This window comes from Pelophylax lessonae, assembly GCF_965119305.1.
Source record: "Pelophylax lessonae genome assembly, chromosome: 11".
NCBI classification, from domain to species: Eukaryota; Metazoa; Chordata; class Amphibia; order Anura; family Ranidae; genus Pelophylax; species Pelophylax lessonae.
Window position 1 is genome coordinate 23,465,686 of NC_138778.1, and position 17,904 is coordinate 23,483,589.

At 43.9% G+C, this 17,904-nt stretch overlaps 1 protein-coding gene across 1 annotated transcript in view; it reads left to right on the top strand.

Annotated features, from left to right (window-relative positions):
- ASPSCR1 (ASPSCR1 tether for SLC2A4, UBX domain containing) overlaps positions 1-17,904 on the top strand; it is a 90,920-nt gene that overhangs the window by 49,264 nt on the left and 23,752 nt on the right. The window contains exon 12 of the mRNA XM_082272914.1: positions 1,164-1,216. Within this exon, the coding sequence (XP_082129040.1) occupies positions 1,164-1,216 (53 nt within the window). The remainder of the gene's footprint in view (positions 1-1,163; positions 1,217-17,904) is intronic.

Here is a 17,904-nt window from a genome sequence, read left to right on the forward strand (position 1 = left end):
TGCTCATCTCCCAGGAGTCTGCATGGAGGAAGTGGCGACGTGGGCCGCGGCTGCAGAGGGAGGAAGAAGAAGGAAGGTGAGTATATTTTCTTTAAAAAGAAGGTAAGTTAAACAAAAAAAACATTTTAATTATCCAATTCTTTTTCAGGTAAATTAAAGCAAGCGAACAGTGAAAAAATACATTTTCAGGGTGGAACTCCGCTTTAAGCCATACTTTAAACCCAAAAACAATAATTGCTATACAAGAGTTGCAATGCAATCCAGAGAATATCTATAAAACAGGAGTCCAAATTTTCAATTGTCCAGAAAAGAAATCCGTTCTGTTTGGTTTATTCTTCTGTAAAATACATAAATCAAATATGATAAAGAATGTATCCCATATATGAATACCAATACTGACTACCTAATTTTAGTTTAGATCTGCAGCACAAATGTTTTTTGGCCTTTATCTGATTTTCAATTCATGTTTAATGTAAAGCACCTACATGCCACGACATCATTTATGCAAGTGGGAAAGCTTTCTTTTAGCAGGATGTCCTTGCTATCATTCTGCCATTGGCAGAGGTCCTTGTGTTCCCTCCTATCCACTGAGCATGTGCAGAAGCTCCATGGAGTAGAGCGTATGCTAGAATATTCGAACGTAAAATTTTTTTGCCCTTTCTGTGCAGTTAAGAAATAAAGGAATTATAAAAATAACAAAACAAAAGGTAATATGTTGCATTTAACCAGTCCTTATATGGGGTGACTGCACTAGTTTTCTTCCTTTATTTTAACCCAGTGAGTCTGCCAGTAATGCATTTCCTATCATAGGGTGACAACACTATGACCGGAAGTACGTTCCTGTAAAAGGAGCACACTTGCATAACAGAAGAGTAGTGTTGTCACCCTAGGATGTGTGTTAGGACTACAGAACACCTTCCCCTTTTCTAATGTCCAACATGGGGAGGGATGTATTTTGTAATCCACAGTGAGGACTGGGAATAATGTTAGCTGATATTCGTACAGGTAAACCGCACAGGAAGTTATGAGCTCACAAGATTTCTGGCAGGATTAGCCAAGTATTGTATGCAATTTTAGAACAGCTATTATAAACAATAAGATAAGACAAAATCCTTACATCCACAATGCCTGTCGCCTTAACTTGTTTTTCCTTCTCTATGCAGTTATCACCCCCCCACGAACAGAGCTGAAGGATGACTCGGAGACTCTCTTCCAGGTAAATAAGGATTTGATATAAAGAAATTTCCATTCCCTTCCATTGAAACATGATATGGTATGGAGCTACGCTGACTTGGAGTAACTATTACAGAGTATTGGAGGGCCCATGTGACTTGGTGGTCAATGTGAGGCCTATATTGTCCTTATCTAGTAGTATAAACTGCTGCAAGGCCTACTGACATTAGCAAATAGTGTGAACGCATTTAAAGTCTGCATTTATTTTACAAAACCAGTCTGAAGTGATATAAACTCAGCTTAATGTTAATGATTAGCACAATTGTAAATCTGTCTAATGTAATTGCTAGTGTCTAGGGGCTTGATTGATGCCTGTTACTGTATAATGTGCAGGGGAAACCTAATCCTAGGCTAGACTTTAATGATGGTCCTTAGAAATATCTAATAGCAGTAAACCATGCATAACTGATCTAGCCACAAACAATCCTAAAAAAAACTTCTTGGACAGATAATTGTGTAGGTATGCATGCACTGCTCCACAGATGAAGAAGGGGGAACACTCAGGCTCTTTCTAGTCTTGGCAGGGAAGGTGGGTCCCCTGTCCTGATCCAGCTGGGCCCATGTATGCATTTTGTATGGAGAGCTGGTTCCGAATATAAATGATTGCTCTAGTCTAGAATATAGAATTGAATGAGATTACAGAGTGAAGGATCAGTGGGGAAAATTTTCACAAGCAAATGTTTGGCACTGATGAGGCCACACAGCTGTTCACTTGCCAAATCTGAGATGGGTTACTATAAACTAGGGATGGGCTCAGGCGTGTTCGGATCCTAGTCCCAACCCACCAGGAAGCCGTCACTGCAAACCACCAGTCATGGGCCGTGAGGCATTTCCCGGCACGCAGCTGTACATACACACATGCTGATTAGGCTGCTCATGATTAGTGGTGTGCAGTGACGGCTTCCTGGTGGCATTTCCCCGGCATGCAGGTGCACATACACACACGCTGACTAGGCTGCTCATGCTTGGCTGTGTGCAGTGACGCCTTTCTGGCGGCATTTCCCGGCACGCAGCTGCACATACACACACGCTGACTAGGCTGCTCATTATTGGCGGTGTGCAGTGACGCCTTTCTGGCGGCATTTCCCAGCACGCAGCTGCACATACACACACGCTGACTAGGCTGCTCATTATTGGCGGTGTGCAGTGATGGCTTCATGGCGGCATTTCCCGGCACGCAGCTGCACATACACGCTGACTAGGCTGCTCATGATTGGCGGTTTGCAGTGACGGCTTCCTGGCGGCATTTCCCGGCACGCGGCTGCACATACACGCTGACTAGGCTGCTCATGATTAGCGGTTTTCAGTGATGGCTTCCTGGTGGCATTTCTTGGCACACCGCTGCACATACACACACGCTTACTAGGCTGCTCATGATTGGCGGTGTGTATTGACGGCTTCATGGTGGCATTTCTTGGCACACAGCTGCACATACACACACGCTGACTAGGCTGCTCATGCTTGGCTGTGTGCAGTGACGCCTTTCTGGCGGCATTTCCCGGCACGCAGCTGCACATACACACACGCTGACTAGGCTGCTCATTATTGGCGGTGTGCAGTGACGCCTTTCTGGCGGCATTTCCCAGCACGCAGCTGCACATACACACACGCTGACTAGGCTGCTCATTATTGGCGGTGTGCAGTGATGGCTTCATGGCGGCATTTCCCGGCACGCAGCTGCACATACACGCTGACTAGGCTGCTCATGATTGGCGGTTTGCAGTGACGGCTTCCTGGCGGCATTTCCCGGCACGCGGCTGCACATACACGCTGACTAGGCTGCTCATGATTAGCGGTTTTCAGTGATGGCTTCCTGGTGGCATTTCTTGGCACACCGCTGCACATACACACACGCTTACTAGGCTGCTCATGATTGGCGGTGTGTATTGACGGCTTCATGGTGGCATTTCTTGGCACACAGCTGCACATACACACACGCTGACTAGGCTGCTCATGATTGGCGGTGTGTAGTGACGGCTTCATGGCGGCATTTCCCGGCACGCAGCTGCACATACACACACACGCTGACTAGGCTGTTCATGGATGGCAGTGTGCAGTGAAGGCTTCCTGGCGCATTCCCACGCAGTGCTGCCTGTTCCCTCCTCTCTTCTCCCACCATCAGCTGCTGCTTGCACACAGGGGGATGTTTCAGGACGGAGAGCAGGGGAAGAAGCCGGTAAATGTAATTTACTGGTCCCTTTCTTTTCTTAATAAACACAGTGAGCGACCGGTACCAATCACTCCTTTGTCCATTCATCACTGAAGCATAGTAAACTGTGTTTACTTTGCTTCAGTTTGTGAATCAGCAGGTAGCCTCAGAGCACTCCCTCTTTCATCTGTGCAGTGGAGGCTGCAGAGAAGGGTACTGATAAATCTAAGTCCTTAGTCACTTTCAGCTAGGGGCCCTGTCAGGTAGGCGTAATGGGGCCCCGTGATTTCGAACAGTAGCCTGGTGTAGGGTTCCCAAGCCCTACTCCATGGAACTGTGATTCCACATAGACTTAGTGGAGCGTCTATTAAAAAAGACAGAGCTGCTGTCCCCCCCCCCCCCTTTCCCCGCGCCATCGTTAGAGTTTAAGGGACAGCAGCGGGAGCTATCAATCTGCCCACTGAGAAGGGACTAGGAAAATGCCTGCAGCACAGAAGTTTTTTTTTTTTAGCTTAATACATAAAGGTACAAAACCTTCAGCCTTTACAACCACTTAAAGGATGGGCAGAATGGGCTATGAAAAATAGGGATTGACCGATTATCGGCAAAGCCGATATATCGAGGGCCGATATGCACTTTCCCCGCTATAGCAGAATTGGCCACCAAGGTTACCGATATTTCGGAAAGTGCTTGTACCGGAGTGATGCCTGCAGCTAGAGGCATCACCCCGGTACCGGCATCCATAGCCAATGGTCGGCTTTCTTGTAATGACAACTGATGCGGCTGAGAAGCCGCTCGACTATCATTACAAGGAGCAGGAGGGGACGTCCCCCTCCCCTCCCGTCGCCTTCCATGGCTCGTCCGGGTCTCCCGTCCCACAGGCAACTAGCCTGCACGACCGCCAAAGACCCAATCAAAGCCGCATTCGGCTCTGATCGGGTCTCCATGTAAAAACCCGGAAGTGATATCATGACATCACTTCCGGGTACTGGCGCCAGATTAAAAAATATGACAGCATTCAAAACAGCCAAACTTGGCGTTTTGAATGCTTTTAAGTGCAGAGGAGGGGACCCCCAGATCCCTCCACAAAAGTACCTGTAAAGTGATAAAAAAAAAAAATTTAAATGTACAAAAATATTGGCCCATATCGGCCTATACCGATATTCAATGGCCAAAATATCGGTATCGGCAACAAAAAACCGATATCGGTCGATTACTAATGATAACTCTTGGGTTATAGTGACAAGTGCATGCTGCTCAACTCTCTTTGACACGTCTTATTTGTATGCTTTTCCGGTGAGAGATGCTGATCCTCTTCTTGGTATGTCTTTAGCCCAGGATCCTGGTCTTCCCTAAGTCTTCCAGACACATCCCGCCGGTCACACTGTTTTTTGGTGTGGTTTGTTTTCAGTACAACACAGCTGTGCAGGTCTCCCCCCATCCTCCTCTACAGTAGTAACCTGAGCCCCCCCAGGTTTGTGTGCTCAGCCTGGACCCAGGGTCCTGGGAGGAGAGGGGGGCTTTGAGCTTCTTGGCAGCTTGTGAAGGGGTCTTTCTTCTCCGTAACGCTCAGGCAGCGGAGCCTCTCCTGCCTCCTACTTTCATCTTGCAGGCAGCTCTGTTATTCTTGGCCGGCTTTCCATAACTGCTGTTCCTAATAGAGGCGCTTCCACTGAACCTTGAACCACTCAATAAAAGTGTCACCGGAGGAGGGAGGTCTTTCCCTGGGGCTCGGAGGGCAATAAGATGCATCCTGTCGTGAGGGAGACTGTGTATATTGGGGGGGAAGAGGGTACTTAGATCTCCAGGAGGAAGAGAAGACAGTGACACACGCATTCAATATCCTCTTCCTTGGATGTTTGTTTTCCTTACTGGATATGTTATTGGTCTTCTTAGATCTCCCGATGGCAAACCAAACACACGTATACCTTTTTCTCGTGCGCTGGATATATTTTTGGTTTGACCTAGATTTATACTGCGATTATGAATTATCAGAACTGCATGGCCGTCTCAATACTGTTTGGGGCCTGAATCTGCTTAACCACTTAAGCCCCGGAGGATTTTCCTGCTCAAAGACCAAGGCCTATTTTGCGATTCGGCACTGCGTGACTTTAACAGACAATTGCTGTACCCAAATGAAATTTACGTCCTTTTTTTCCCCACAAACAGAACTTACTTTTGGTGGTATTTGATCACCTGTGCGATTTTTACTTTTTGTGCTATAAACAAAAAAAGAGCGACAATTTTGAAAAAAATAATATTTTTCACATTTTTTTAAATGAAATTCCCCAAAAAAATGTAAAAATCAAAATTTTTTTTTACATTCTAGACCAATTTTTTTTCTGCTACATATGTTTGGTAAAAAAAATTGCAATAAGTGTATTTTGATTGGTTTGCGCAAAAGTTTAAGGGAAAGATTCATGTAATTTTTATTGTTTTTTTTTTTAACCACTTGCCGACCGCCGCAAGTAAATTTACTGCGGCGGTCAGTCCCTCACAGGCAAAGTGACGTTAATTAACGTCACAAGCCTGGGAGGGTCTGGGGAGCAAGCGCGCGCCGCCGGAGGCGCGCTCCCGCTCCCGTGCGGTCACGGATGTCCGCCGGTCACTCGGCGATCGTCGGGGGAGAGGGAGATAGTCAGGCGGCTTGTGTAAACAAGCCACCTGTCATTCTCCTCGGTGTAAAAACACTGATCACACGGTTCTACTTTTTGCTATTTTTTTTTTTTTTACCAAACATATGTAGCATAAAACAAATTGGCCGAAAGTGTTAAAAAAATTTTGATTTTTACTTTTTTTTTGGGGGAATTTCATATAAAAAAAATGTGAAAAATATTGTTATTTTTGCAAAATTTATGCTCTTTTTTTGTTTATAGCGCAAAAAGTAAAAAGCGCACAGGTGATCAAATACCACCAAAAGAAAGCTCTGTTTGTGGGAAAAAAAGGACGTCAAATTTGTTTAGGTACAGCGTCGCACGACTGCGCAATTGTCCGTTAAAGTCACGCAGTGCCGAATCGCAAAATACCCCCTGGTCGTTTAGAAGCCAAATCCTCCGGGGCTTAAGTGGTTAACTAGTAATGGCGGCGATCTGCAATTTTTTTTTTTTTTGTGGGACTGCGACATTGCGGCGGACAGATCGGACCCCTGACTGACATTTTTGACACTTTTGGGGGTACCAGTGACATTACTAGAGTAATCAGTGCTATATATATGCACTGTTACTGTAAAAATGACACTGGCAGGGAAGGGGTTAACTTTATTAGTGATCAAGGGGTTAAGTGTGTCCCTAGGGGCGTGATTCTAACTGTAAAGGGGCGTGGCTAGTGATGTAATCACAGAGACATACGATCCTACATAGCAGGATCGTGTAGTCTCTGCAGTTAGATCAGGGAGAATGACAGACGGCTTTGTTTACATTAGCCGCCTGCCTTTCTCCCTCTCCACCGGGAGATCGGGGGTGACTGGCAGACATCGGAGCCGCCGGTCACTTGCGCAGACATGTCAGGGAACGAGCGTGGCTCCAGTAGCCCGCGCTCGCCCCCTAGAGGCTCGTAGGCGAGCGACGTAGCCCTACGTCGGTTTGCCTGTACGGGGCTGACTGCCGCAGTAAATAGTGGTGCGGCGGTCGGCAAGCAGTTAAAGGCCATCTGAGATTTCAGTTTAACCTCTGGAAGGTTTTAGCCCCTTCATGACCAGGACATTATTTGCTATTCAGCACTGTGCTACTGTAACTGGTAATTGCTCGGTCATTTTTTTCAGACAAATAGAGCTTTCTTTTGGTGGTATTTAATCACCGCTGTTTTTTTTTTTTTTTTTTTTTTTTAGCTATATAAACGAAAAAATATTGAAAAATGGAAAAAAAAAAAAAACATTGTTGTTATAAAGTTTTGCAAACAAATAATCTTCCTTAATGAATTTGGTAGGGACTGCGCTCAATTACTTGTGTAAATAAATAAATGAATAAATAAATAACGTGATAGCGATAAATAATATAAATATCTTACTCTATGGTTCTCCAATATATAACATAAATAAAGATATCTCCAATATGTGAAAAATCAATAAACAGATATGATCATTAAATAGATAAATAAATTATAGCCAATAAATACATTCAAAGCATCTATAAGTGATAGTGAAAGTCCGAAGTGACTATAAATATTACAATTAGTATTAAATTGCAAAAGTGTCCAATTTGCTGCAAAAGTGCTCTTTGTGCTTGATCTAAATGGTGAGTAGATAGCCGTAGAACAACGTTCACTCAGCGGAAATTCAGTGGGAATGTACTACTCCTTCCACCTTCACCGCATGCACAGCCCACTTACCAGATGACCTCTTGGGGTCAGGTGCGAATATGATCTCCCACTATGATATCCCGCTGTGGTTCCCTCAGTAGAGAGCGCGGTTTTAGGGGCACAGATCGCCTTTGCAGGTCTCCTCTAGGGTCCACTCGTTGGTCAATAAGTATTTAGATTCCCAGCATATGTGAATGAAATGTAGGGAGGCTTATAGTGTAGTAGTTCATACATCTTTATTAAAATTAAATAACTTACATTTAAAATGAAGAAAACCGGCCGGAGGATCGAAACGCCGTTCCACATTCCAAACGTGTGTCACAGGCCGGAAGTGACGAAGTGGCGTATCACGGGACCCAACGCGTTTCGTCAGTGTGCGACTGACGTCATCAGGAGTCACGTGTTATTATGGATATGTTATTGGTCTTCTCAGACCTCCCGATGGCAAACCAAACACACGTATACCTTTTTCTCGTGCGCTGGATATATTTTTGGTTTGACCTAGATTTATACTTTGATAATGGATTATCAGAACTGCATGGCCGTCTCCATACTGTTTGGGGCCTGAATCTGCTTAAAGGCCATCTGAAATTTTAGTTTAACCTCTCGAAGGTTTTACCCCCTTCATGACCGGGACATTATATGCTATTCAGCACTGTGCTACTGTAACTGGTAATTGCTCGCGCAAGCAAATTAAATTTCATTATTTCCAGACAAATAGAGCTTTCTTTTAGGCTCGGTTCACACTATTGCGATGCGGGAAGGCTGCGAATTCGCAGCCTGTTCCCGCATCGCACACGCACCCCCGGCAGTTCACACTGCCATATGCGATCCGCTGGGGGTGTCAATGTAATCTTAACGACACCCCCAGTTTGATCGCATATCGCAGTGCGATCGTGCAGTTCGCACAGGATCGGATCGCACAAGTGTGAACCGCTGTGCGATCCGATCCTGATGCGGCAGCAAAAATGCCTCCTGTGCGTCTTTGTTGCGGGTGCGGTGCGAATTTAGCCATACAAACTGTATGGCTAAACTCGCACCGCACAGCTGATCGCATGTCATGTCGGAGCAGTGCGCTCCGACATTACATGCGAACCCGGCACACGCAGAAGTGTGAACCGGGTCTTAGTGGTATTTAATCACCGCTGGTTTTGTTTATTTTTTTGCTATATAAAACAAAAAATATTGAAAAATTAAAAAAAACAAAAAAAGAAAAAACAAATTTTTGTTAGTTTCTGTTTCACAAATTTTGCAAACAAATAATCTTTCTTCATAAATTTTTAGGCCAAAATGTATTCTGTTACATTTCTTTGGTAAAAACACCCCAATTAGTGTATATTATTTAGTCTGTAGGAAATATTATACAAACTATGGTGTATATTTGATTACTCCCGCTGTACTGATGTATTCTCATTTCTTGAGGGCCTAAAATGCCAGGATGTTACAAATACCCCCCAAATGACCCCTTTTTGGAAAGTAGACATTCCAAGATATTTCGTTTAGCTGGCCATGCACTGCAACGATTCTCTCATTAAAGCGGAGTTCCACCCAAAAGTGGAACTTCCGCTTTAGGTGGTCCTACCCCCCTGACATGCCACATTTGGCATGTCATTTTTTTGGGGGGGAGCGGGTACCTAGTTTTGACAGGTACCCGCTCCCACTTCCGCTCGGAGCGCCGCGGCGTCCTGAGCTGAAGTTCTCCTCTCCCCCTCCCTCCCTGCAATCTTCTGGGACATGTCGGAGGTCCCAGAAGATTGCCGGCCAATCACGACGCGTAGTGCGACTCGCCCGGCTGTGAAGCCGCAAACTGTCACAGCCGGGTGCCCACAGCAGTGATGCCGGTGCCGAGGGAGAGGATCGAGGCGTCGAGCAGCCGCATCGCTGGACCGTTGGACAGGTGAGTCAAATGGCTGGAACTCCGCTTTAAGCCGATGGCCTGAACTGTGGAAGTCACTCAATTCCCCCATCCACCCTAAACAATGGCTGCATCGGATTTGATGCAGATGCCATTCGTTAAGCAATTTTCCACCCTGCTCTTTTGATTTTCAAGTCAAAGAATGTTAACAGGGCCATCCAAGGCTCGAATTTCGTCAGGAACCTCCAAAAATTTGCTTAGTGCATGTGCAGCTTCAAAGCTTGTTTTCTTAGAAAGCAGTCAAAGAGTGAGTAGAAAATCCTGTCTGTGGCCAACATGCTACAGAGAGGAACCCTTGGACTCCCTGTGGAGTTATTCTAAATTTGAGTTTTTCTCCAGTCAGCAGGTAGCAGGACTTTTGTTGATTTCAGTGCTGAAGGTTTGACTAAACAGGGGGTTTGTCAGATTTATGCAGAGAGACCACTGCTTCCACACAGAGCATCAGTATATAAAGATGCAGCTTACAACGCCACTCGTTGCCATTCCTGGGCTCTCCCGTCTCTTTGGGGTGCCCGGGACCAATGTGACCCGTCTCAGTGGATGGATATTGAAGAGTGGAAAGAACAGAAGTGCCTTGCACTCCTTCTATGAGCTCAGAAATCCGAGTTGAAGATAATTTTGTATGAAGGTAAGTATCCCTTTTCTAAAAAAGTTATACTCCCCGCGCCTAGGAGTTATTGAATATAAATTACCTATAAATATGTGTATAAAATAATATAAAATGTGATAATAGTAAATTTAAATATATGTAAGAAATAGCAGCAGCAGTAGTAAAAAATGGAGATTGGAAAAAATAGTCCTAAAAATAGGGCTATCTACAGCGCTTGCTAAAAAGATTTTATATAATATTATGTGAATATAAATATATATAAAGGTGCTAGTGTGCAAAATAAATCAATTGCTCAATGTGCAAATAATGCCAATGTGCTGATAGATATACAAATCAATTAATCAATATTCCAAGTCCATACATTGATAAAAATTATAAAAAAACTTTTTCTTATTTTTCTAGTGTACAATGTGAGTTGTAGAATTACAAATAAAATATTTAAAGTGCGAATGCTTGTGCAAATCAATAACTTAATATTATAAGTTCATGCATAAATCAATACATTTTCCTTTTGTGCAATAACTATATAAAAAAAAAATGTCCAAGGTATAAATAAAATTAAATCTATAATCCGTGAGAGATCCTTTTCTTAGAAAGTGTGCTAGTACTCTTTCAAGACAAAATTTAGTGACTGGTAAAAGGTGCAAAAGTGCTTGAAGCTTTCTTCCCGTGCAATATAATGTAAGGTGGGTAACTTACCAAATGGAGTGGGTCTCACATATCGTATAATATTGAGACCAACCAGGCTTTATGTTAAGTTCCCTTTAAGAATTCTCCTCTGCCGCTGATGGTTTTCCTTCTCACAAGTCCATAGAGCAGCTCAGGCAATAATAGATAAAAAAGATCAACTCCAGATAGTGTGATATTGTAATTAGGTGGTTTATTCCAAAAATTCAAGGTTTAAATAGCGAAATCAGCAAGGATATCTCGTGCTGATATCCGTGACATGCAAGCCGATTGTGCAGAGTGGCGAGCGGAGTTAATTCCGGCTTGCGTTCCAATCGTGTGTCACGTCCTCACGCGTTTCGTCACATCCGGTGACGTTTTCAAAGGCTATGAAGATAATTTTGTCAATTCCGGTTTTGGTTTGTTTTTTTACAAGCCAGTTTGATCGGCTGCTTTGGAGGGCATAGGAAAGACCCCAGATCTCTCTAAAAAGAGTACCTATTACAGCCCATGTTATCACAAGGGATGTTGTTCATACATTGTGATAGCAATAAATTATGGTCATCCGCTGACATCCACAATCCCATTGACATGCATTATGTCAGTTTTTCATCCGCAAATAAATGGGATGAAGAACGGACACACGGACCGCCCGTGTGAAAGGACCCTAAGTGCGTGTTGACAGGAAGTGGCTGCAAAGAGGCTTGAGAAGATCAGCAGCACTGAGATAAAAGATGAAAATGGTATTTGTTATTGATTGCCAATATGATTGGTTTGCGTTCGCCTGTATGAGTATTTTGTTTAAAGTCATTTAACTTCTAATTGTGATATCACTATAATTTCCTCCCCATATATAGAAATCTTTACTGTACTTGCATTTTGTTTATCGTTTTCACCTCCTAATTAGGTTTTTATATCATTAATAACTGCCAGCCTTTCGTCAAAAAATATCCTTGTTTATTCGGTTGCGGGGCAGACTGGTGGCTGTTATCACACTCTAATAGTTTCCCTTTTTTTGATTTTAATAATTACAATGCTTGGAGCCTCATCGAGGTCTCCCTCGGATTCACCCTGTCCGCAGACCCCCATAATTATAGCATTGATCGTTCTGGATGCCTGCGATTCGGTGCTCTGGTTCCCCTCCGCCGTTTCGCTGGTGGTTCCTTCCTGTCTGGAAGCTTTTGATCTGTGCTCTGTGAAGCCATCGCTCAAGCCTTTAACGTCATTTTCAAAGCTGGCTTCCCCTTTCAGATCCTCGGATGTGTCTCTAAATGTTTGCTTTCTGGATACTGCCAGTCTTCCCCACTGGCCCTTTGAAGTGCTCTGCCTCTCATTGATCTTCAAACATCAAAACTAAACAGACCTGTGGCACTTTAATCAGCCCCCACCCTGGGATGGAAAGAATGCTTCACATGCCACCAACTCTTCGCTCCTCACGGACACTTGATTGTATTGTTGTTCTAGTACATCAGAGCTGTGTATGTCTCCAGAAACAAACATATATTTGCTGACAGATCCACAGATTACCACCCTTGTGTCCCTTTAAAGGGAAACCTTTTTTTTTTTTTTTGAAAGTTGCATACAAGGATGTGATTAGCTTAAAGTGATTGAAAAAGGTTTTTTTTTTTTTCTTTTAAATAACAAACATGATATACTTTTATTTATATTTCAGGTACATATATAGCACTGTCAATTTACGCAGCGCTTTACATATACATTGCACATTCACATCAGTCCCTGCCCTCAAGGAGTTTACAATCTAAGGTCCCTAACTCACATTCATACATGCATAGCAGGGTCAATTTTTTTTTTATTTTTTTTATACAGGATCCAATTAACCTACCAGCATGTCTTTGGAGTGTGGGAGGAAACCGAAGTACCCGGAGGAAACCCACGCAGGCACAGGGAGAACATGCAAACTCCAGGCAGGTAGTGTCGTGGTTGGGATTCGAACCAGCGACCCTCTTGCTGCTAGGTGAAAGTGCTAACCACTACACCACTTACCTGCTCTGTGCAAGGGTTCACACAGAGCAGCCCCGATCTTCCTCTTCTGTGGTGCCCTGGCATTGCTCCTGGCTCCTCCTCTTAATCAGGTGCCCCCCATGAAGAGTCTCTTTCCATGGGGGGCAACCGTGCGGGCGCGATCACGAGTCCCGCTGCTGCGTCCATTGACACAGACAGCAGGACTTGCCCCCCCCCCCCGCTCCTGTGTCACTGGATTTGATGGACAGCAGCAGGAGCCAATGGCCAATTCGCAAACTCGAAAGGAAGACGGATAAACATGCCAGCCATGTCAGTGGTGTGCAGGCGCCGCTGCAGGGGCTTCCTTATAAGGCAGTGGTTCTCAACTCCAGTCCTCAGGACCCACTAACAGGCCAGATTTTAAGTATCACCTTGGGGATATGCAGACTAGAATACTGCAATCACTGAGCCGCAAAATATACTACCTGTGATGTATTTCAGTTATTTGGCAAACCTGGCCTGTTAGTTGGTCTTGAGGCCCTGAGTTGAGAACCACTGGTCTAAGGTAAGTATTTCATAATCAGCTAGTATGCGATGCATATTAGCTCATTATGCCTTTGGCTCCTTACACACGGTCCGCTGTCCGGTGCGGACCGTTCTCTGCTTAGCGGGGATCGATCCGCCGATCCCCGCTGAGCAGGCGGATAACAGCTCTGTCTTAGCACTGTGTGCGGAGAGGGAGGTGTCAGAGCCCTGCTGCTGTCTATGGGGGAATCGGATGAGAACTGACCCCCTGTCCCTTCTCATCCGATCCCCTGGACGGATGGAAAATAGGGTTTCCATCTGTCCGGATTTCAGGATCGGATGCGGATGGCAGCGGGTGTCAGCGGACATGCCACTGATATCCGCTGCCCCATAGGGATGCATGGAGGATCCGATCAGGTCCGCCTAAAAAACGGACAGGCAGATCTGATCGGATCGTTCGTGTGAAAAGGGCCTTAGTCTTTCAGGTTTTTATTCTTTTGGAGGTTTATAACCTTTTTAAAGGGGAAAAACCATGAGACTTTACAACGCCTTTAAGTGAGCCTTATTCTGCAATTCTAAAGGGGAACTATAATGGTCTTTCTTTCTTGCTTTTTCGCTTATTCTTTTGCTCTTTCTTTAGCAATTTTGATCTTTTGTTCCTTCTTTTGCACTTTCCTTCACTCTTTTGCTTTTTCGCTCTGTTTAGCTTTTTTTGCTTTCTTTTGCTTTTTCTTTTCTCTCCTCTTTCTTTCTTTTCTCTCCTCTCTCTTTCTTTTCTCTCCTCTTTCTTTCTCTCTCTGTATCTATATATATATATATATATCAATTATATATATATATATATATATATATATATTAGTGCATCTCATCAAAAAGTTATTTTATTTCAGTAATTAAATTCAAAAAGTGAAACTTCTATATTTTATATAGATGCACACAGAGTGATATATTCTATGCATTTTTTTTTTAATTTGATGATTATGGCTTACAACTAGGGAAAATACAAAATTCAGTATGTCAGAAAATTTGAATGTGACATAAGACCAATAAACAAAAGATTCTTAATACAGAAATGTCGACTTACTGAAAAGTCTGTCCATGTACAGTATAGAATGCACTCCATACTTGGTCAGGGGCTCTTTTTTCATGAAATACTGCATCAATGCAGGGTGACATGGAGGCGATCAGCCTGTGGCACTTCTGAGGTGTTATGGAAGCCCAGGTTGCTTTGATAGCGGCTTTCAGCTTGTCTGCATTGTTGGGTCTGTTGTCTCTCATCTTCCTCTTGACAATACTCCACAGATTCTCTATGGGGTTAAGGCAGGGAAGTTTGCTGGCCAATCAAGCACAGTGATGCCATGATCCATGATCAGGAGTGGCTCCCAAAATCATCAAAGACTGTGGAAAATGTTGCATTCAATTTGGAATATCAAGGTCCCATAGTCTGAAAGGGGGAGTGGAGAGGCACAGAATCCAAGTTGCTTGAGGTCCAGTGTGAAGTTTCCACAGTCAGTGATAATTTAAGGAGCCATGTCATCTGCTGGTGTTGGTTCACTGTGTTTTATCAAGTCCAAAGTCAATGCAGCCCTCTAGCAGGAAATTCTAGAGCTCTTCATGCTTCACTCTGCTGACCAGCTTTATGGAGATGCTGATTTCATTTTCCAGCAGGACTTGGCACCGCCCACACTGCCAAAACTACCAATACCTGGTCACATGATCATGGGCTCACTGTGCTTGATTGGCCAGCAAACTCGCCTGACCTAAACCCCATAGAGAATCTGTGGGGTATTGTCAAGAGGAAGATGAGAGACACCAGACCCAACAATGCAGATGAGCTGAAGGCCGCTATCAAAGCAACCTGGGCTTCCATAACTATTCTATACTGTACATGGACATACTTTTCACTAAGCCAACATTTCTGTATTAAAAATCCTTTTTTTTTTTTTTTTTTGGTCTTATGTAATAATCAAATCTTCTGAGATACTGAATTTTGGGGTGTCACTAGCTGTAAGCCATAATCATACATCACTCCGTGTGCAACACATCTATGTAATATGAGTTTCACTTTTTGAATTGAATTACTGAAATAAATGAACTTTTTAAAAATATTTGGATTTTATGAGCGGCATATATATATATATATATATATATATATATATATATATATATATATATATGTATGTTTTTTTTCTTTCTCTCTTACTTTTTCTGTGTGTGTGTGTGTATCTTTCTTTCTTTCTCTCGGTCACTCTATCTCTCTCGATCGCGCTCTCTCTCGGTCACTCTCTCTCTCTCTCGGTCACTCTCTCTCTCTCTCGGTCGCTCTCTCTCTCTCTCGGTCGCTCTCTCTCTCTCTCGGTCACTCTCTCTCTCTCTCGGTCGCTCTCTCTCTCTCGGTCACTCTCTCTCTCTCGGTCGCTCTCTCTCTCTCTCGGTCGCTCTCTCTCTCGGTCACTCTCTCTCTCGGTCGCTCTCTCTCTCTCGGTCGCTCTCTCTCTCGGTCACTCTCTCTCTCTCAATCGCTCTCTCTCGCGGTCGCTCTATCTCTCTCGGTCGCTCTCTCTCTCGGTCACTCTCTCTCTCTCGATCGCTCTCTCTCGCGGTCGCTCTATCTCTCTCTCTCTCCTGTGGTAAATGTTTTCTCTAATTCTCTCGTGTAAGTTTAAACTGCAGCTTGAGCTCTAGAGCTTGTATACAGAACTTCTCAGCAGAGTGTAAAGAGACCTAAGCATGACAAGAAGCCAAGAGCTCACCTAGCTGGTTAAAATAAAAACAAAAATGAATATACAATATTAATATACAATAATTTTGTATTTTCTTGAAAACAAAAACATGTTTTTTTTTTTAATTAATATCTGATTATTACTATTTGATCATAATGAGTAATGAAAATATATACAAGGCCATCATACATTCCCAGACACCTATGGAAATCTAACCATTGCTCTTTTACCACCTTTACTTGCCCTGTGCCTGACACACTGGGAAATTGTGTATTGTGCTTGCTGATCGCAAAGCTAAAGCTGGCCTTTTAGGGCTCAAATTTTGGCCAATTTTGCATATTCAAGCTGTGGTTAGTTCAGTAAGCTATAGGGCTATAGTATTTTATTTTTTTAAAGGTAGAGCTGTATTTTAAATACAGACAAGTGGCCACTGCCCCCACCTATAACTGGTCTTTGCAGCAAGGAGCGCTGGAAGGGTAACGTATGTCCAACAAATACAAAGAGATTTCTAAGCTCAAACTTGCCAACCAGCCAGCAACCAACTGAATTGACCTGTTGGTTGAACTAAACTCAAACTTGCCAACCAGCCAGCAACCAACTGAATTGACCTCTTAACAATATGTGTTAAGAACAGGGGTTTAGTCTGCACACATTTACAAATACATGCATAAGCTACAGGCCCCGTCAAGGCGCCCTGTTTTCTGTAGTTCCTAACTCTAACTTCTGGGAGCTGTATTTTAACAGCAACTGGCCACACAGTCCCCAATATTTTGGACATATAGACTCTATAGGCACGAACTGTTCCACACAGATGGTCATTGTGTCAGATTTGCATTGGAGCCATCCTGTGTGGCCAGTTTGCATGCGAAGAGTGCTTAGGTGGTTCATATATGTGGAATTGGGAATGTGCCAGTTTACCAGCAACCTTAGGCAGCTCATACATTGATCATTTTCTTTTATTCAACCAGCGAGTTGAAGGGAAAAAAAAATGGTCCAATTTTCCCATTCACACATTCAATGTGGATGGGGAATCCTTCACGCTGTGGTATTGTATTCTGACAGCAGGGGAGCCTTCCCCACCGTCAGAATATTGATGATCAGTGTTGCTGGCTATAGCCTGCAGCACTGATTGATCAGGAAATAGCCTGACATGCTGGTTGAACACAAGTCGATTGATAGATCAACTTGTGTACAACCAGCCTGCACATACATGGATCGGCATTTGACCGGTCCCTGCTGAACCAGCCAAAATTCGATCCTTGTACAGCCAGCTTTAGTGACTCGCACAGCAGGAAGTATAGTGAACAAAATAAATGAAAGCTGCTATGCAGATAGGCCGGATTGACTGTGTGTACTTGAAAGAGGTTGTAAACCCATGGAACTTTTTTTTTTTTTTTGCTGCAACCAGAAAGAGAAACCCATAATGAGCTAGTATGCATCGCATACTAGCTCATTATGAAATACTTACCTAAGAACGAGCCCCCGCCTTGCCGCCCGCTCACCTGTATGACGGGCGACATGTCCAGTCGCCCGTCTTCCGGGATCGCGGGATTTGATTAGCCGATCCTCCGCTCATCCTTGCAGCTAGACTGGTCCTAACCACATCTGCATCACTCACACTTCACAGGTATAGGGTCCTGAGGTAATCAAGACCAAAGTAGGGTCCATAGTCCTGCAATGAACATGAGGATGCCGAGGGACAACTGCCTGATCGTGAAGGATCAGGTAAGTAAAACTATTTCTTCTCTCCCCTAGACAAAATGAGAAACTACCCCTTGCAGTGTGGGCACTTCCCCACTGCAAGGGATTTTTTTTTACCCGAAGC